Below are 19,671 nucleotides of genomic sequence, written 5' to 3' on the forward strand. Positions count from 1 at the left end.
CTGTGATGTAGGAATGATCAGTGGTACTGGATTGTGTGTGTACTGATTGTGAGTCTGTGGTGTCGCAATGATCAGTGGTACTGGACTGTGTGTGTATTGATTGTGAGTCTGTGGTGTCGCAATGATCAGTGGTACTGGACTGTGTGTGTAGTGATAGTGATTCTGTGGTGTCGCAATGATCAGTGGTACTGGACTGTGTGTGTGTGTAGCAATAGTGAGTCTGTGGTGTCGCAGTGATCAGTGGTACTGAACTGTGTGTGTAATGATAGTGAGTCTGTGGTGTTGCAATGATCAGTGGTACTGGACTGGGTGTGTAGCAATAGTGAATCTGTGGTGTCGCAATGATCAGTGGTGCTGGACTGTGTGTGTAGCGATAGTGAATCTGTGGTGTCGCAATGATCAGTGGTACTGGACAGTGTGTATTTATAGTGAATCTGTTTTGTCGCAATGATCAGTGGTACTGGACTGTGTGTGTAGCAATAGTGAATCTGTGGTGTCGCAATGATCAGTGGTGCTGGACTGTGTGTGTAGCAATAGTGAATCTGTGGTGTCGCAATGATCAGTGGTACTGGACAGTGTGTATTGATAGTGAATCTGTGGTGTCGCAATGATCAGTGGTACTGGACTGCGTGTGTATAGTGATAGTGAATCTGTGGTGTCGCAATGATCTGTGGTACTAGACTGTGAGTGTAGTGATAGTGAGTTTGTGGTGTCGCAATGATCAGTGGCACTGGACTGCGTGTGTAGTAATAGTGACTCTGTGGTGTCGCAATGATCAGTGGTACGGGACTGTGTGTGTATTGATAGGGAATCTGTGGTGTCGCAATGATCAGTGGTATTGGACTGCGTGTGTAGTGATAGTGAATCTGTGGTGTCGCAAAAATCAGTGGTACTGAACTGTGCGTGTGTAGTAATAGTGAGTCTGTGGTGTCGCAATGATCAGTGGTACTGTACTGTGTGTGTAGTGGTAGTGAATCTGTGGTGTCGCAATGATCAGTGGTACTGGACTGTGTGTGTAGTGATAGTGAATCTGTGGTGTCGCAATGATCAGTGGTACTGGACTCTGTGTGTAGTGATAGTGAGTCTGTGGTGTCGCAATGATCAGTGGTACTGGACTGTGTGTGTATTGATAGTGAGTCTGTGGTGTCGCAATGATCAGTGGTACTGAACTGAGTACTGAGAGTGAGTTTGTGGTGTCGCAATGATCAGCGGTACTGACCTGTGAGTGCATTGATAGTGACTCTGTGGTGTCACAATGATTAGTGGTACTGGACTGTGTGTGTATTGATAGTGACTCTGTGGTGTCACAATGATCAGTGGTACTGGACTGTGTGTGTATTGATAGTGAATCTGTGGTGTCGCAATGATCAGTGGCAGTGGACTGAGTTTGTATTGATAGTGACTCAATGGTGTCGCAATGATCAGTGGTACTGGACTGTGTGTGTATTGATAGTGACTGTGATGTCGCAATGATCAGTGGTAATTGACTGTGTGTGTATTGATAGTGACTCTGTGGTGTCGCAATGATCAGTGGTACTGGACTGTGTGTGTAATGATAGTGAGTCATTGGTGTCGCAATTATCAGTGGTACTGGACTGTGTGTGTGTAGCAATAGTGAGTCTGTGGTGTCGCAGTGATACTGGACTGTGTGTGTAGTGATAATGAGTCTGTGGTGTCGCAATGATCAGTGGTACTGAACTGTGTGTGTAGTGATAGTGAGTCTGTGGTGTCGCAATGATCAGTGGTACTGGACTGTGTGTGTATTGATAGTGAGTTTGTGGTGCCGCAATGATCAGTGGTAAAGGACTGTGTGTGTAGTGAAAGTGAGTCTGTGGTGTCGCACTGATCAGTTTTTCTGGACTGTGTGTGTAGTGATAGTGAGTCTGTGGTGTCTCAATGATCAGTGGTACTGGACTGTGTGTGTAGCGACAGTGACTCTGTGGTGTCTCAATGATCAGTGGTACTGGCATGTGTGTAGTGATAGTGAGTCTGTGGTGTCGCAATGATCAGTGGTATTGGACTGTATGTGTAGTGATAGTGAGTCTGTGGTGTCGCAATGATCAGTGGTATTGGACTGTATGTGTAGTGATAGTGAGTCTGTGGTGTCGCAATGATCAGTGGTACTGGACTGTGTGTAGTGATAGTGAGTCTGTGGTGTCGCAATGATCAGTGGTACTGGACTGTGTGTAGTGATAGTGAGTCTGTGGTGTGGCAATGATCAGTGGTATTGGACTGTGTGTGTATTGATAGTGACTCTGTGGTGTCACAATGATCAGTGGTACTGGATTGTGTGTGTGTATTGATAGTGAATCTGTGGTGTCGCAATGATCAGTGGTACTGGACTGTGTGTATATTGATAGTGATTCTGTGATGTCGGAATGATCAGTGGTACTGGACTGTGTGTGTACTGATTGTGAGTCTGTGGTGTCGCAATGATCAGTGGTACTGGACTGTGTGTGTAGTGATAGTGAGTCTGTGGTGTCGCAATGATCAGTGGTACTGGACTGTGTGTGTATTGATAGTGAGTCTGTGGTGTCGCAATGATCAGTGGTACTGGACTGTGTGTGTAATGATAGTGAGTCTGTGGTGTCGCAATGATCAGTGGTACTGGACTGTGTGTGTAATGATAGTGAGTCTGTGGTGTCGCAATGATCAGTGGTACTGGACTGTGTGTGTAGTGATAGTGAGTCTGTGGTGTCGCAATGATCAGTGGTACTGGACTGTGTGTGTGTAGCAATAGTGAGTCTGTGGTGTCGCAATGATCAGTGGTACTGAACTGTGTGTGTAATGATAGTGAGTCTGTGGTGTTGCAATGATCAGTGGTACTGGACTGTGTTTGTAGTGATAGTGAGACTGTGGTGTCGCAATGATCAGTGGTACCAGACTGTGTGTGTAGTGATAGTGAGTGTGGTGTGGCAATGATCAGTGGTACTGGACTGTGTGTGTAGTGATAGTGAGTGTGGTATCGCAATGATCAGTGGTACTGGACTGTGTGTGCAGTGATAGTGAGTCTGTGGTGTCGCAGTGATCAGTGGTACTGGACTGTGTGTGTAGTGATAGTGAGTCTGTGGTTTCGCACTGATCCATGGTACTGGGCGAATCGTGTGTAGTGATAGAGAGTCTGCGGTGTCACAATGGATCTATGGTACTGAAAATGGTCTCTTGTGTTGGAGTTAGTCTGGGGTATGGTACAGTGTAAAGTGGCCTCAAAATCCTTCTCAGGAAATAAATCTACTAATAAAACACGCAAGCCACCAGCCAGCTTTGACCTGTTTAGACTCGTCAAGTACACGAAGAAACCCGTAACCAATCTCCTTCCGGATCCATAGAAGAATCACCCCCCAGCCAGAGGATTTCCTGGTACAAAAGTAAGAACTCATGGTCAAAGGCTCTCCAGGTACACGAAGGATTGCTCAGCAAGATGGTCTTCAGGTACATGAAGAAACCCACAAAGTAAAAGCTCTCCACGTACATGAAGAGAAAGAAAAACTCTCTATGTGCATGAAGAAGCCCTCGCAGCCAGTGACTCTCCAGGTTCACGAGAGAACACTCGTAGCAAGAGGCTCTCCAGGTACACTGAGCATTTGCATTCAGAGGCTCTCCAGGTACACGAGGAAACACTCGCAGCTATAGACTCTCCCGGCACACAAAGAAGTGCTCACAACCAGAGGCCTGGTACACAAAAAAAGTACCCGCATCCAGGTTCTTTCCAGGTATGCGAAGAAGCACTTATATCTAGGGGATTTCCAAGTACATTAAGGCACCCGCAGTCAAACGCTCTTCAGGAACACAAAGGGAGACAATCAGAGATTTTCCAGATACATTGAGATACTTTCAGCCTGAGGTTATCCAGGTATACGAAGACACCCACAGCCAGAGGATTTCCAGGTTCACAAAGAAGTACTCAGTCAATTGTTGTCCTGGTACACAAAGATACCAACAAAGAGCAGCTCTCCAAGTACAGAGAGATATAATCATGAGTGCTCTATGCACATCAAAATGTACTCACAGGCAAAGGCTCTGCAGGAACACGAAGGAACACTTACAACCAGAAGCTCTCCAGGTAAATGAAGCATCCACATCCAGAAAACATCAACTCTCGAGATGTATACATTCCTGTCCGGGCAAGGTTTCCATGTAGTGTCGTTCATTTAAGTTACTTCAGGTAGAGCATCCATTACTTGTTTCACTGTTGGGCAAGCGATAGGAAGATAAGAAAGATTTGAATCTTACATAGATTTCCAACACATGCAAGTCATTCTAATTTTTTTGGAAGTTTAAAATGTTTGAGGAAAATATATTAATATCCCGAGCTACACAGACAACAGACAAAATATAATAAGTTGCTACGGAAGGAGGGATGCATTTGTATTTTATCGTAGAGATAAAAGAATTCGACTGAGGTCAACAGAGAAAATGAAGAGTTTCCCGGACAAGTCATGCACGACGAAGCCATCAAGAGGTGTAGCGGAGGCGCCGCAGCCGGGTGTGATCCCGTTGGGGCCAACACAACCCTGCCATGCAGCTGCTGGTTACCTGGACGACCGGGAGGGGGCACTTCCTCCCCCATGGTCAGGTCACGACCGTCGGGGTAAGCGAACGAGTCGTACACAGGCGACAGGTCGTTCTGCGAGGGAGAGAGCCCTCCCATCTTGGCCATGGCGTGACTGTGGGTGTAGAGGGCCCGCTGAGCAGCATTCTCTCTGCTGAAGGCGGCACTGTAGGGATCATAGGGGGGACCATAAGGCGGGTGAGCGTAGGCATCCCGCCCCTGGTAGGTGTAGACCAAGTTGCGACGGTCGTACCGTGTGTTACTATGGCGGTAGGGGTACGAGGCGCCCTCTGACTTAGCGCCGGACACAGGGATGGGGGGTGGCAGGCGGACTGGACCACGAGGAATGCCTGTCCTGTGGGGTATTACCGAGGTTCCTGGAAGGGCATGCGGGGCGGGGCGGGAGGTGGAGGCTGGGGAACGCCGCAGCAGGGCTGTGGGCGGGTCAGGGAAGGCCAGGGATGCCGAGCTAACAGCCTCCAGAGCTGCCGGCACGGCTACACTGGCTTCAAAGCCTCTTGTGGAGCCGCTACCCAAATTGGTGGCCTCCACACCACCTGCCCCGACCAGGCTGCCGTCTCCGAGAACACCCAAGTCCTCTTCGACAAGAGCCCCGGAGGTGTCTTCCCCAAGGGCCTGCGACATACTGTCAAACCTGATGTGGCTGACGGCATCAGAGGAGCCACTACCTTGGATGACGGTGGTGTTGTCGATGTGATGCCCGCTGACTACTGATGTCGTTGGAGAGTTTATCACAGTGGTGGCATCTGTTTCGCTAGCAACGACCGCCTGAGGCTCGCTGGCGTCTTGAGGCAATGGTGGCAGGATCCGTGGACCGCTCTGTAGCGTCCTGACGCCAGCCAGAGACACAACACTTTCGTTGGATCGCCCACTGCCAACTGTGGGAGAAACAAAACACTCATGTTAACCTCCAGGTTAGTAAACATTAGACTCCCTCATACACCCTTAGAGTTTAATCTGTTGCATTTATGGATGAGGTGGGTGTAGTGCATGTGACATTTAATGTATGCAAGCCTGTGTGTGTGTATGCATGCAAGCGTGTGTGTGTGTGTGTGTGTGTGTGTGTGTGTGTGTGTGTGTGTGTGTGTGTGTGTGTGTGTGTGTGTGTGTGTGTGTGTGTGTGTGTGTGTACTCATCTATTTGTACTCACCTATTTGTTGTTGCAGGGGTCGAGACTCAGTTCCTGGCCCAACTGATCGCTACTAGGTCCTTTCTCTCCCTGCTCCATGAACTTTATCATACTTCGTCTTAAAGCTATGTATGGTTCCTGCCTCCACTACACCACTTGCCAGACTATTCCACTTCCTAACAACTCTATCACTGAAGAAATACTTCCTAACATCCCTTTGACTCATCTGAGTCTTCAATTTCCAACTGTGACCCCTTGTTTCTGTGTCCCATCTCTGGAACATCCTGTCTCTGTCCTCGCAGTATTGTAGACATCGTTATCACGTCTTCCCTAACCATCCTATCCTCCAGGATCGTCAGGCCGATTTCTCTTAACCTTTCCTCGTAGAACATTCCCCTTAGCTCTGTACTTTTTTTAATTTCTTGACGTGCTTGATCAGGTGTGGGTTCCAAACTGGTGCTGCATACTCCAATATGGGCCTGACGTACAAGGTATAAAAAGCCTAACGATTCCTTACTGAGGTATCGGAATGCTATTCTTAGGTCTGCCAGGCACCCATATGCTGCAGCAGTTATCTGGTTGATGTACGCCTTAGGAGATGTGCTCGGTATTATACTCACCCCAAGATCCTTTTCCTTGAGTGAGGTTTGCAGTCTTTGGCCACCTAGCCTATAGTCCGCAGTCTTCTTTGCCCTTCCCCAATCTTCATGACTTTACATTTGGCAGGGTTAAATTCGAGGAGCCAGTTGATGGAGCAGGCTTCCAGCCTGTTAAGGTCTCTGTAGTCCTCCCTGATCCTCATCCAATTCAATTCTCCTCATTAACTTCACATCATCTGCAAACAGGGACACTTCTGAGTCTATCCGTTCCTTTATGTCATTCACATATACCGAAAACAGCATTGGTCCTAGAACTGACCCCCGTGGAATGCCGCTCATCACAGGCACTCACTCTGACGCTTCGTCACGTACCATGACTCGTTGCCTCCTTGTCAGGTATTCTGTAATTCATTGCAGTGCCTTTCCTGTTATGCATGCCTGATCCTCAAGCTTTTGCACTAACTTCTTGCTAGGAACTGTGTCGAAGGCCTTCTTGCAGTTCAAGAAGGTGGAATCTGCCCACTCCTCTCTCTCTCTCTCTCTTGTGTCTTACTTCCATTACCTTGTCATAAACCTCCAATAGGTTTGTGACACATAATTTCCCTTCCCTGAAACTGTGCTGGTTGGCGTTTATAAGGTTGTTCCTTTCTAGGTGCTCCACCACTCTCCTCCTGATAATCTTCTCTATGACTTTGCATACTACACACGAAAGTGACACTGACCTGCAGTTTAATGCCTCATGTCTATCTCATTTCTTAAAAACTGGGACTACATTTGCCACCTTCCATACCTCACGTAGTTGCCCAGTTTCAATAGATGTGTTGAAGTTTTTTGTTAGTGGCACAAACAGGGTCTCTACTCCTTCTCTAAGGACCCACAGAGAGATGTCCGGTCCCTCCATCTTTGAGGTATCAAGTTCACATGGCAGTTTCTTCACCTCCTCTCGGTTGTGTGCATTTCATCCAGCACTTGTTGGTGTATCCCATATTGGTTTACTCCCCTATTCTGACTTCCTGGAGTCCTTCCTGTCTCCACTGTGAATACTTATTTAAATCTCATATTAAGCTCCTCACTTCTCCATCGTTTCTTGTTAAATCCCCCACCTTCCTTCCTCAGCCAGATACCTGGTCCTTGACTGTTGTTTTCCTTCTGATGTGGCTATACAACAGCTTTGGGTCAGAGTTGACTTTCGATGCTATGCCGTTTTCGTATTGTCGCTGAGCCTCACTCCTTATCTGTTCATATTCATTTCTCTTTATTTTCCTTCGTCTTCTGTACTTTTTCCATTCTCTAGCGCACTTAGTTTATGCCTCCCTACACTTTTGGGTGAACCAAGGACTCATTCTGGTCTTTCCATTATCTATCTTGCTCTTAGGAACAAACCTCTCCTCTGCCTCCTTGCATTTTGTTGTCACGTAGTAGATTTCGTTTACTGATTTTCTTACCAATTCTCTTTCCCACTGAACCTCTTGCAGGAAGTTCCTCATGCCTGCGTAGTCCCCTTACCCTTTAATTTTTGGCTTTTCCCATCCTACTCCTCTTACCTTCTCCACTTGTAACTCCACTATGTATTCGAAGCTCAGAACCAGGTGATAACTAGCTCCGATGGGCCTTTCGTATGTGACGTCGATGTCTGAACTATTCAAGGTGTATACGAGGTCTAGTCTTGCTGGTTCATCCTTCGTGTGTGTGTGTGTGTGTGTGTGTGTGTGTGTGTGTGTGTGTGTGTGTGTGTGTGTGTGTGTGTGTGTGTGTGTGTGTGTGTGTGTGTGTGTGTGTGTGTGTGTGTGTGTGTGTGTGTGTGTGTGTGTGCGCTCACCTAGTTGTACTCACCTAGTTGAGGTTGCGGGGGTCGAGTCCGAGCTCCTGGCCCCGCCTCTTCACTGATCGCTACTAGGTCACTCTCCCTGAGCCGTGAGCTTCATCATACCTCTGCTTAAAGCTATGTATGGATCCTGCCTCCACTACCTCGCTTCCCAAACTATTCCACTTACTGACTACTCTGTGGCTGAAGAAATATTCCTAAGATCCCGGTGATTCATCTGTGTCTTCAACTTCCAACTGTGTCCCCTTGTTACTGTGTCCAATCTCTGGAACATCCTGTCTTTGTCCACCTTGTCAATTCCTCTCAGTATTTTGTATGTCGTTATCATGTCCCCCCTATCTCTCCTGTCCTCCAGTGTCGTCAGGTTGATTTCCCTTAACCTCTCCTCGTAGGACATACCTCTTAGCTCTGGGACTAGTCTTGTTGCAAACCTTTGCACTTTCTCTAGTTTCTTTACGTGCTTGGCTAGGTGTGGGTTTCAAACTGGTGCCGCATACTCCAATATGGGCCTAACGTACACGGTGTACAGGGTCCTGATTGATTCCTTATTAAGATGTCGGAATGCTGTTCTGAGGTTTGCTAGGCGCCCATATGCTGCAGCAGTTATTTGGTTGATGTGCGCTTCAGGAGATGTGCCTGGTGTTATACTCACCCCAAGATCTTTTTCCTTGAGTGAGGTTTGTAGTCTCTGGCCCCCTAGACTGTACTCCGTCTGCGGTCTTCTTTGCCCTTCCCCAATCTTCATGACTTTGCACTTGGTGGGATTGAACTCCAGGAGCCAATTGCTGGACCAGGTCTGCAGCCTGTCCAGATCCCTTTGTAGTTCTGCCTGGTCTTCGATCGAGTGAATTCTTCTCATCAACTTCACGTCATCTGCAAACAGGGACACCTCAGAGTCTATTCCTTCCGTCATGTCGTTCACAAATACCAGAAACAGCACTGGTCCTAGGACTGACCCCTGTGGGACCCCGCTGGTCACAGGTGCCCACTCTGACACCTCGCCACGTACCATGACTCGCTGCTGTCTTCCTGACAAGTATTCTCTGATCCATTGTAGTGCCTTCCCTGTTATCCCTGCTTGGTCCTCCAGTTTTTGCACCAATCTCTTGTGTGGAACTGTGTCAAACGCCTTCTTGCAGTCCAAGAAAATGCAATCCACCCACCCCTCTCTCTCTTGTCTTACTGCTGTCACCATGTCATAGAACTCCAGTAGGTTTGTGACACAGGATTTCCCGTCCCTGAAACCATGTTGGCTGCTGTTGATGAGATCGTTCCTTTCTAGGTGTTCCACCACTCTTCTCCTGATAATCTTCTCCATGATTTTGCATACTATACATGTCAGTGACACTGGTCTGTAGTTTAATGCTTCATGTCTGTCTCCTTTTTTAAAGATTGGGACTACATTTGCTGTCTTCCATGCTCAGGCAATCTCCCTGTTTCGATAGATGAATTGAATATTGTTGTTAGGGGTACACATAGCGCCTCTGCTCCCTCTCTCAATATCCATGGGGAGATGTTATCCGGCTCCATTGCCTTTGAGGTATCTAGCTCACTCAGAAGCCTCTTCACTTCTTCCTCGGTTGTGTGCACTGTGTCCAGCACATGGTGGTGTACCCCACCTCTCCGTCTTTCTGGAGCCCCTTCTGTGTGTGTGTGTGTGTGTGTGTGTGTGTGTGTGTGTGTGTGTGTGTGTGTGTGTGTGTGATACTCCAGATGTAGGTAGTTCACTGGTTCACAGAACTTCTTAAATTTCTTATTTACGACGCCCCTGCTGACACCTGAACAGTCATCCAATTTCAGATAATCGTAAGCTATTTTTATGATTTATGACAGCTAACTTGAATTAAATATAATCTGTGTGTATGTAACTATAATTGTATTTGTTGTTAGTGATGGAATTGTTTGTTATTGAGAGTATTAATTTATAATAATATTATACAACTCTTAATGTAATTATAATTATCATTATTATTGTTACATTATTAATGTACCAAATTGTTTATTATTATTATTATTATTATTATTATTATTATTATTATCATTATTATTATTATTATTAGAAATGTAATTAAAATTTTTATTATTATTTATATTCAACCAACATTATAGGAAATATCAACATATAATATATATATATATATATATATATATATATATATATATATATATATATATATATATATATATATATATATATATATATATATATATATGCAATAAGATCACAGTAAACAGGTGATTTCAGAATATGCAAAACAACCACTCTGAAAGAATAGAGAAATTCCAAGCGCTTTCATGACTACTCACATTATCAAGGAACTATGAAAGTAAAGCATCCAAGGAAGCTATATAAGGGGTCAGGCCAGCACCTCACTATCAGATCCCACAACGGTTAAACACCTGACGCGCGCCGACCCAACTTGGATAGGTCCTTTGCACAACTCACCCACAAACTATTCTACCCAAGAAAATTTAAAAATTATTATTTGTCCAGTGTAAATTATTAATTTTTAAATTTTCTTGGGTAGAATAGTTTGTGGGTGAGTTGTGCAAAGGACCTATCCAAGTTGGGTCGCCGCGCGTCAGGTGTTGAACCGTTGTGGGATCTGATAGTGAGGTGCTGGCCTGACCCCTTATATAGCTTCCTTGGATGCTTTACTTTCATAGTTCCTTGATAATGTGAGTAGTCACGAAAGCGCTTGGAATTTCTCTATTCCTTCAGAGTGGTTGTTTTGCATATTCTGAAATCACCTGTTTACTGTGATCTTATTGCATATATATATACATATATATATATATATATATATATATATATATATATATATATATATATATATATATATATATACATATATATATATATATATATATATATATATATATATATATATATATATATATATATATATATATATATATATATATATATATATATTCACATACATTTGTATAACATTGACACAGGTACACATAGCTGACACACACTAGTGGTGACACAGGTACACATAGCTGACACACTACTGGTGACACAGGTACACATAGCTGACACACACTACTGGTGACACAGGTACACATAGCTGACACACTACTGGTGACACAGGTACACATAGCTGACACACACTAGTGGTGACACAGGTACACATAGCTGACACACACTAGTGGTGACACAGGTACACATAGCTGACACACTACTGGTGACACAGGTACACATAGCTGACACACACTACTGGTGACACAGGTACACATAGCTGACACACTACTGGTGACACAGGTACACATAGCTGACACACACTAGTGGTGACACAGGTACACGACACACTACTGGTGACACAGGTACACATAGCTGACACACACTAGTGGTGACACAGGTACACATAGCTGACACACACTAGTGGTGACACAGGTACACATAGTGACACAGGTACACATAGACACACATAGCTGACACACTACTGGTGACACAGGTACACATAGCTGACACACACTAGTGGTGACACAGGTACACATAGCTGACACACACACTAGTGGTGACACAGGTACACATAGCTGACACACACACTAGTGGTGACACAGGTACACATAACTGACACACACCACTGGTGACACAGGTACACATACCTGACACACACTAGTGGTGACACAGGTACACATAGCTGACACACACTAGTGGTGACAGGTAGCTGCTGGTGACACAGGTACACATAGCTGACACACACTAGTGGTGACACAGGTACACATAGCTGACACACTACTGGTGACACAGGTACACATAGCTGACACACACTAGTGGTGACACAGGTACACATAGCTGACACACACTACTGGTGACACAGGTACACATAGCTGACACACACTAGTGGTGACACAGGTACACATAGCTGACACACACCAATGGTGACACAGGTACACACAGCTGACACACACACACTAGTGGTGACACAGGTACACATAGCTGACACACACTAGTGGTGACACAGGTACACATAGCTGACACACACTAGTGGTGACACAGGTACACATAACTGACACACACTACTGGTGACACAGGTACACATAGCTGACACACACTAGTGGTGACACAGGTACACATAGCTGACACACACTAGTGGTGACACAGGTACACATAGCTGACACACACACTAGTGGTGACACAGGTACACATAGCTGACACACACTAGTGGTGACACAGGTACACATAGCTGACACACACTACTGGTGACACAGGTACACATAGCTGACACACACTAGTGGTGACACAGGTACACATAGCTGACACACACCAATGGTGACACAGGTACACATAGCTGACACACACACTAGTGGTGACACAGGTTTATCTGGAGTTTATCTGGAGAGAGTTCCGGGGGTCAACGCCCCCGCGGCCCGGTCTGTGACCAGGCCTCCTTAGGTCAGTGTCCCAGGATGCGACCCACACCAGTCGACTAACACCCAGGTACCCATTTTACTGATGGGGAACATAGACAACAGGTGGAAAGAAACACGTCCAATGATTCTACTCTGGCTGGGAATCGAACCCAGGCCCTCACCGTGTGAAGCGAGAGCGTTAACCACCAGGCCACCAGAGCCCAACTACTGGTACACAGGTACACATAGCTGACACACACTAGTGGTGACAAAGGTACACATAGCTGACACACACTAGTGGTGACACAGGAACACATAACTGACACACACTACTGGTGACACAGGTACACATACCTAACACACACTAGTGGTGACACAGGTACACATAGCTGACACACATTAGTGGTGACACAGGTACACATAGCTGACACACACTAGTGGTGACACAGGTACACATAGCTGACACACATTAGTGGTGACACAGGTACACATAACTGACACACTAGTGGTGACACAAGCACACGTAACTGACACACACTAGTGGTGACACAGGTACACATATCTGACACACACTAGTGGTGCTTTAAGTCTGGTCTTACCACACAAATATCAGACCTATACTCGAGTCAGCATCACTGGTGTACAGCCTCCACACCTACTCAAGGACATGCAGATCTCGGGAACATTCAGAGTGATGCGAGGACATTCAGACTGATATGAGGACATTCAGAGTGACACGAGGGCATTCAGTGATACGAGGACATTCAGAGTGATACGAAGACATTCAGTGATACGAGGACATACAGAGTGATACGAGGACAAAGTGATACGAGGACATACAGAGTGATACGAAGACATACAGAGTGATACGAGGACATACAGAGTGATACGAGGACATACAGAGTGATACGAGGGCATTCAGAGTATTACGAGGACATACAGAGTGATACGAAGACATACAGAGTGATACGAGGGCATTCAGAGTAATACGAGGACATACAGAGTAATACGAGGACATACAGAGTAGTACGAGGACATACAGAGTGATACGAGGACATACAGAGTGATACGAGGACATACAGAGTGATACGAGGACATACAGAGTGATACGAGGACATACAGAGTGATACGAGGACATACAGAGTGATACGAGGACATACAGAGTGATACGAGGACATACAGAGTAGTACGAGGACGTACAGAGTGATACGAAGACATACAGAGTGATACGAGGACATACAGAGTGATACGAAGACATACAGAGTGATACGAGGACATTCAAAGTTATACGAGGACATCGTACAAAGGAGTGGTACGTCCCTGGAAGATCGACGGGTCATTGGATTATTATAATATAAATCTGGAGAACTGGTGTATGTTATTGTGGGCTAAAGAGACACATGTAACACCTACCTAACACTACCATACACCATCTTTGATTGTTTAAAGTCAATCAGAAGACACATTCACTAGTCATCGCACGGAATTCACTCTCCTAATTATTTGCAATAACAGAGGAAAATTAGGGATCCACATCCCAAAACCAGAGCTTTAAATTTATAGTAACACAATACAAAAAAAAAAAAATGCCTCCTGTACTTGTGAAAATTAAAAGCGTCAAACAAACGTGAGTTTTCAGTATTTATTACTTTTCACAGATATATTCGATTTCATTTTCTGTACAATTCGGAAATAAAAAATAATAGGATTTTCGCTTTTCATAGGGAAATGAAATACTCAGAGAGCCCAACCTCTTAATAACAGTCAGCATTTCACTGTTGCTAAGTCTGTCAAATGGTTGACTACTCACGAACCTTCAAGAGTGATCTCCCAACCATATAAGAGTATGCTTGCTAGGTTCACGTTTTTTGATCACACTGCAAAACGTATTATGGCCTCTATGTAATATTTCATTTCTATGGAGGCATTGGAAGACGACCACAACGCAGATGTGATTTACACAGATTTTGCAAAGGCGTTTGACAAATGCGATCACGGAGTGACAGCACACAAAATGAAGGCCATGGGCATTACGGGGAAGGTAGACAGATGGATTCTCGGTTTCCTAACACACAGAACACAAAAAGTAGCAGTGAACAGGGCAAGATCCAGTATCAGCGAGGTCAAAAGCTCAGTGCCCCAAGGCACTGTCACTGGCACCTCTGCTGTTTCTCATCCTTATAGCAGACATAGATAAAAACACCCGGCACACATTTGTGTCATCATTTGCAGATGACACTGAAATAAGCATGAAAGTCACTACGGTAGAGGACACTGAAAAAGTACAGGAAGACATAAACAGGGTTTTCCAGTGGGCAGTGGAGAACAACATGACGTTCAATGGTGATAAGTTCCAGCTGCTTAGGTATGGAAAGAATGAAGATCTCAAAAGGAACAATACACTGTATACAAAACTCAAAAGGGTCACCAAATAGAACTTAAGGAACACGTGAAAGACTTGGGAATAACTTTCAAAACAAGGGAAATAATGCCGATGGTAAAACTCTTCAAATCGCTAGTTTTCCCTCACATAGAATATTGCTGTGTTGACGGCCCCGTCCAAATCAGGAGAAATATCAGAGCTGGAACAAATACAGAGATCGTTTACGGCTCACACTGAGCTGGTAAAGCACCTAAATTACTGGGAACGCCTGCAAGTCTTGAACATGTACTCACTGGAGCGGAGAAGATAGAGATACATGATAATGTATTACCCGAAAAGTGCTCGAGGGCCTGGTCCCAAATCTGCATACTGCCATAACAACATATTGGAGTGAGAGATATGGGACGAAGTGTAAAATAAACCCAGTGAGGAGCGGGGGTGCAGTGGGGACAATAAGGGAACACTGTATCAACATCCGGGATCGCAGACTATTCAACATCTTACCAGAAGATATCAGAAACAGGGCTAGAACAAGTGTAGAAGCATTCAAGAGGAAATTGGACAAGTATCTTCACAAGGTGCCAGATTAACCAGGCTGTGATAGATGTGGAAAAACGGGCCTCCAGCAGCAACAGCCTGGTTGACCAGGCAAGCACCAGACGAGCCTGGCTCATGGCCGGGCTCGGAGATCAGTGAAACTCTCGAAACTCTTCAAAGGTATGTTATAATTAGTTAATCTTGATAAAAGATGGTAACCTAACCTAACGAAATCTATCATAATACTAACTGTAGACAAACCAGGTAAGTTAATGAATTAGATATATGTACAGAACCTCGCCAACCATTGTTTTATGCAATTCAGTACAGAGTTTATTAACCGAGAACAGTACTAGATGAGGTAATCAGTACATTCTCCTTGAAAGTGTTGAAACTGGAGACAGCAGCAGGTGAGGTAATCAGTCCCTCAGTCTTGCAGTTCACTACATTAGTTTCGATAAAGTCATATTTAACAAACCGGCTTTAAATAAAGAGACCCAAGTGTTGTAAATCTAACCCAACCCAACCTAAACTAAATAAAGGACACAGATATTTACTGCTCTATGTATATAAGAATTTATCAAAAAATTTGGAAGGGCAGCTTGAGTCCAACCTTCTACGAGCTACCAGATGTAGACACCTGCAAATTAGTACAAATTTGCTATTTATCATCTAGAATCTAAATGCAACTAAGATCACCCTGAGGCAGGAAGCTGACTGGTCGATGCATTCACACGTTATGGCAAGAACCAACTTTCATATTTCTCTTCCATACATTTAATAAATAGGTTCCTGTACAGCCCAAGATTAATCCAAAAATTTGTCTAAGAGACACCAGAATTTAGGGTTGAAGCCGGTCGGAAAAAGCATTCTCTCGAGTTCTGCAAGAAAATCAGTTTACCTAAATAAAAGAAGTTGATAAATTAAAACAAACAGCCCAGAATCAAAATAAGCCTTAATGCCAGAAAAAGTGAAATTTTGAAACTAATCAGAAAATTTTGAAACTAATCAGAAAAATTTGAAACTAATAAGAAAAATTATTCCTCTGTTATTTTATGAAAACCCAATAATCCTTATTTCTGACTTTTACCTTTTACTGTAACAGAAAATTATTAATTCTGGATGGAAAAAGCCTAAATTTATAATAAATGTCCCGTTCAACTAGAAGCTACAACAGAAATATTCTTCACTTATGTCGGAGAAATTGAAACAGCATAATTTTAAAAATAAAAATGATATATAAGTACGTAAACACTGCAATGATCATGTGAGTCCTGCGCTACGTATAGTTTGAAGCCGATCACAAGAACCGTTCTCCTGTTTCCACTGAAAATAAAATCACTCTTTTTCTCTACATATCCCAATAATATAAACCTTTCCTAAGATACTGTGTGTGTGTGTGTGTGTGTGTGTGTGTGTGTGTGTGTGTGTTTGTGTGTGTATGTATGTGTGTGTGTGTGTGTGTGTGTTTGTGTGTGTATGTATGTGTGTGTGTGTGTGTGTGTGTGTGTGTGTGTGTGTGTGTGTGTGTGTGTGTGTGTGTACTCACCTATTTGTACTCACCTATTTGTGGTTGCAGGGGTCGAGTCATAGCTCCTGGCCCCGCCTCTTCACTGATTGCTACTAGGTCCTCTCTCTTCCTGCTCCATGAGCTTTATCATACCTCGCCTTAAAACTATGTATGGTTCCCGCCTCCACTACTTCACTTTCTAGGCTATTCCACGGCTTGACTACTCTATGACTGAAGAAATACTTCCTAACATCCCTTTGACTCATCTGGGTCTTTAACTTCCAATTGTGACCCCTTGTTTCTGTGTACCATCTCTGGAACATCCTGTCTCTGTCTACCTTGTCTATTCCACGCAGTATTTTATATGACGTTATCATGTCTCCCCTAACCCTCCTGTCCTCCAGTGTCGTCAGGCCGATTTCCCTTAACCTTTCTTCATAGGACATTCCCCTTAGCTCTGGAACTAACCTTGTCGCAAACCTTTGCACTTCCTCTAATTTCTTGACGTGCTTGATCAAGTGTGGGTTCCAAACAGGTGCTGCATACTCCAGTATGGGCCTGACGTACACGGTGTAGTGTCTTGAACGATGCCTTACTAAGGTATCGGAACGCTGTTCTCAGGGTTGCCAGGCGTCCATATGCTCCAGCAGTTATCTGGTTGATGTGTGCTCGGTGTTATACTCACCCCAAGATCTTCCTCCTCGAGCGAGGTTTGCAGTCTTTGGCCATCTAGCCTATATTCTCCTCTGCGGTCTTCTTTGTCCATCCCTGATCTTCATGACTTTGCATTTGGCGGGTTAAATTCGAGAAGCCAGTTGCTGGACCAGGTGTCCAGTCTGTCCAGGTCTCTTTGAAGTCCTGCCTGATCCTCATCTGATTTAATTCTCCTCACTAACTTCATATCTGCCAACAGGGACACTTGAGTCTAACCCTTCCATCACGTCATTCACATATACCAAAAATAGAACTGGTCCTAGGACCGACCCCTGTGGGACCCCGCTCGTCACAGGTGCCCACTGTGATACCTCATCACGTACCATGACTCTTTGTTGCCTCCCTGTCAGGTATTCCCTGATCTATTGCAGTGCCCTTCCTGTTATATGCGCCTGATCCTCTAGCTTCTGCACTTATCTTTTGTGAGGAACTGTGTCAAAGGCCTTCTTACAGTCCAAGAAGATGCAATCAACCCACACCTCTCTCTCGTGTCTTACTTCTGTTACTTTATCATAAAACTCCAGAAGGTTTGTGACATAAGATTTGCCTTCCATAAATCCGTGCTGGTTGGCGTTTATACTCTTGTTCCATTCTAGGTGCTCCACCACTCTCCTCCTGATAATCTCCATGACTTTGCATACTATACACGTCAGTGACACAGGTCTATAGTTTAGTGCCTCTTTTCTGTCTCCCTTTTTAAAAATGGGATCTACATATGCCGTCTTCCATGCCTCAGGTAGTTGCCCAGTTTCAAGGGATGTGTTGAAGATTGTGGTTAGTGGTACACACAGCATATCTGCTTCCTCTCTAATGACCCATGGGAATATGTTGTTTTGTCTCATTGCCTTTTAGGTACCAATGTCCCTTAGCAGCTTCTTCACCTCATCCTCAGTTGTATGTATGTCATACAACACTTGTTGGTATATTCCTTGTTGACGTCCCCCTCTGTTCTGTCCACCCAGAGGCCTTCCTGTCTCCACTGTAAATACTTCCTTAAATATCATGTTGAGCTCCTCACATACCTCTTGATCGTTTCTTGTGAGTTCCCCACCTTCTTTCCTCAGCCTGATCACCTGGTCTTTGACTGTTGTCTTCCTCCTAATGTGGCTATATAGCAGTTTCGGGTCATACTTGACTTTCGACGCTATGTCGTTTTCGTACTGTCGCTGGATCTCCCTCCTTACCTGTGCAAGCTCCTGGCCCCGCCTCTTCACTGAATGCTACTAGGTCCTCTCCCTCCCTGCTCCATGAGCTTTATCATTCCTCGTCTTAAAGTTATGTATGGTTCCTGCCTCCACTACTTCACTCGCCAGACTGTTCCACTTCCTGAACACTGTGTGACTGAAGAAATGCTTCCTAACATCCCTGTGGTTCATCTGAATCTCCAACTTCCAAGAGTGACTCCTTGTTTCTGTGTCCCCTCTCTGGAACATCATGTCTGTGTGTGTGTGTGTGTGTACTCACCTATTTGTACTCACCTATTTGTGGTTGCAGGGGTCGAGTCTTAGCTCCTGGCCCCGCCTCTTCACCGGTTGCTACTGGGCCCTCTCTCTCCCCGCTCCATGAGCTTTATCAAACCTCATCTTAAAACTGTGTATGGTTCCTGCCTCCACTACGTCATTTTCTAGGCTATTCCACTGCCTGACAACTCTATGACTGAAGAAATACTTCCTAATATCTCTCTGGCTCATTTGCGTCTTCAACTTCCAATTGTGGCCTCTTGTTTCTGTGTCCCCTCCCTGGAACATCCTGTCTTTGTCCACCTTGTCTATTCCACGCAGAATTTTATATGTCGTTATCATGTCTCCCCTGACCCTCCTGTCCTCCAGTGTCGTCAGGCCGATTTCCCTTAATCTTTCTTCATAGGACATTCCCCTTAGCTCTGGAACTAACCTTGTCGCAAACTTTTGTACTTTCTCTAGTTTCTTGACGTGCTTTATCAAGTGCGGGTTCCAAACAGGTGCTGCATACTCCAGTATGGGCCTGACATACACGGTGTACAGTGTCTTGAACGATTCCTTACTAAGGTATCGGAA

General features: G+C 44.9%; 1 protein-coding gene across 2 annotated transcripts in view; it reads right to left on the reverse strand.

Moving 5' to 3' along the window:
- Nucleotides 1-19,671, reverse strand: part of LOC128689824 (beta-1,3-galactosyltransferase 1) — a 957,133-nt gene that overhangs the window by 173,356 nt on the left and 764,106 nt on the right. The window contains exon 4 of one of the 2 annotated variants that reach the window (XM_070087677.1): nucleotides 5,242-5,451. In XM_070087677.1, coding sequence (XP_069943778.1) covers nucleotides 5,242-5,451 — 210 coding nt within the window. The other variant, XM_053778315.2, reaches the window with a different exon arrangement.

This window comes from Cherax quadricarinatus, chromosome 22 (genome assembly GCF_038502225.1).
Source record: "Cherax quadricarinatus isolate ZL_2023a chromosome 22, ASM3850222v1, whole genome shotgun sequence".
Taxonomy (NCBI): Eukaryota; Metazoa; Arthropoda; class Malacostraca; order Decapoda; family Parastacidae; genus Cherax; species Cherax quadricarinatus.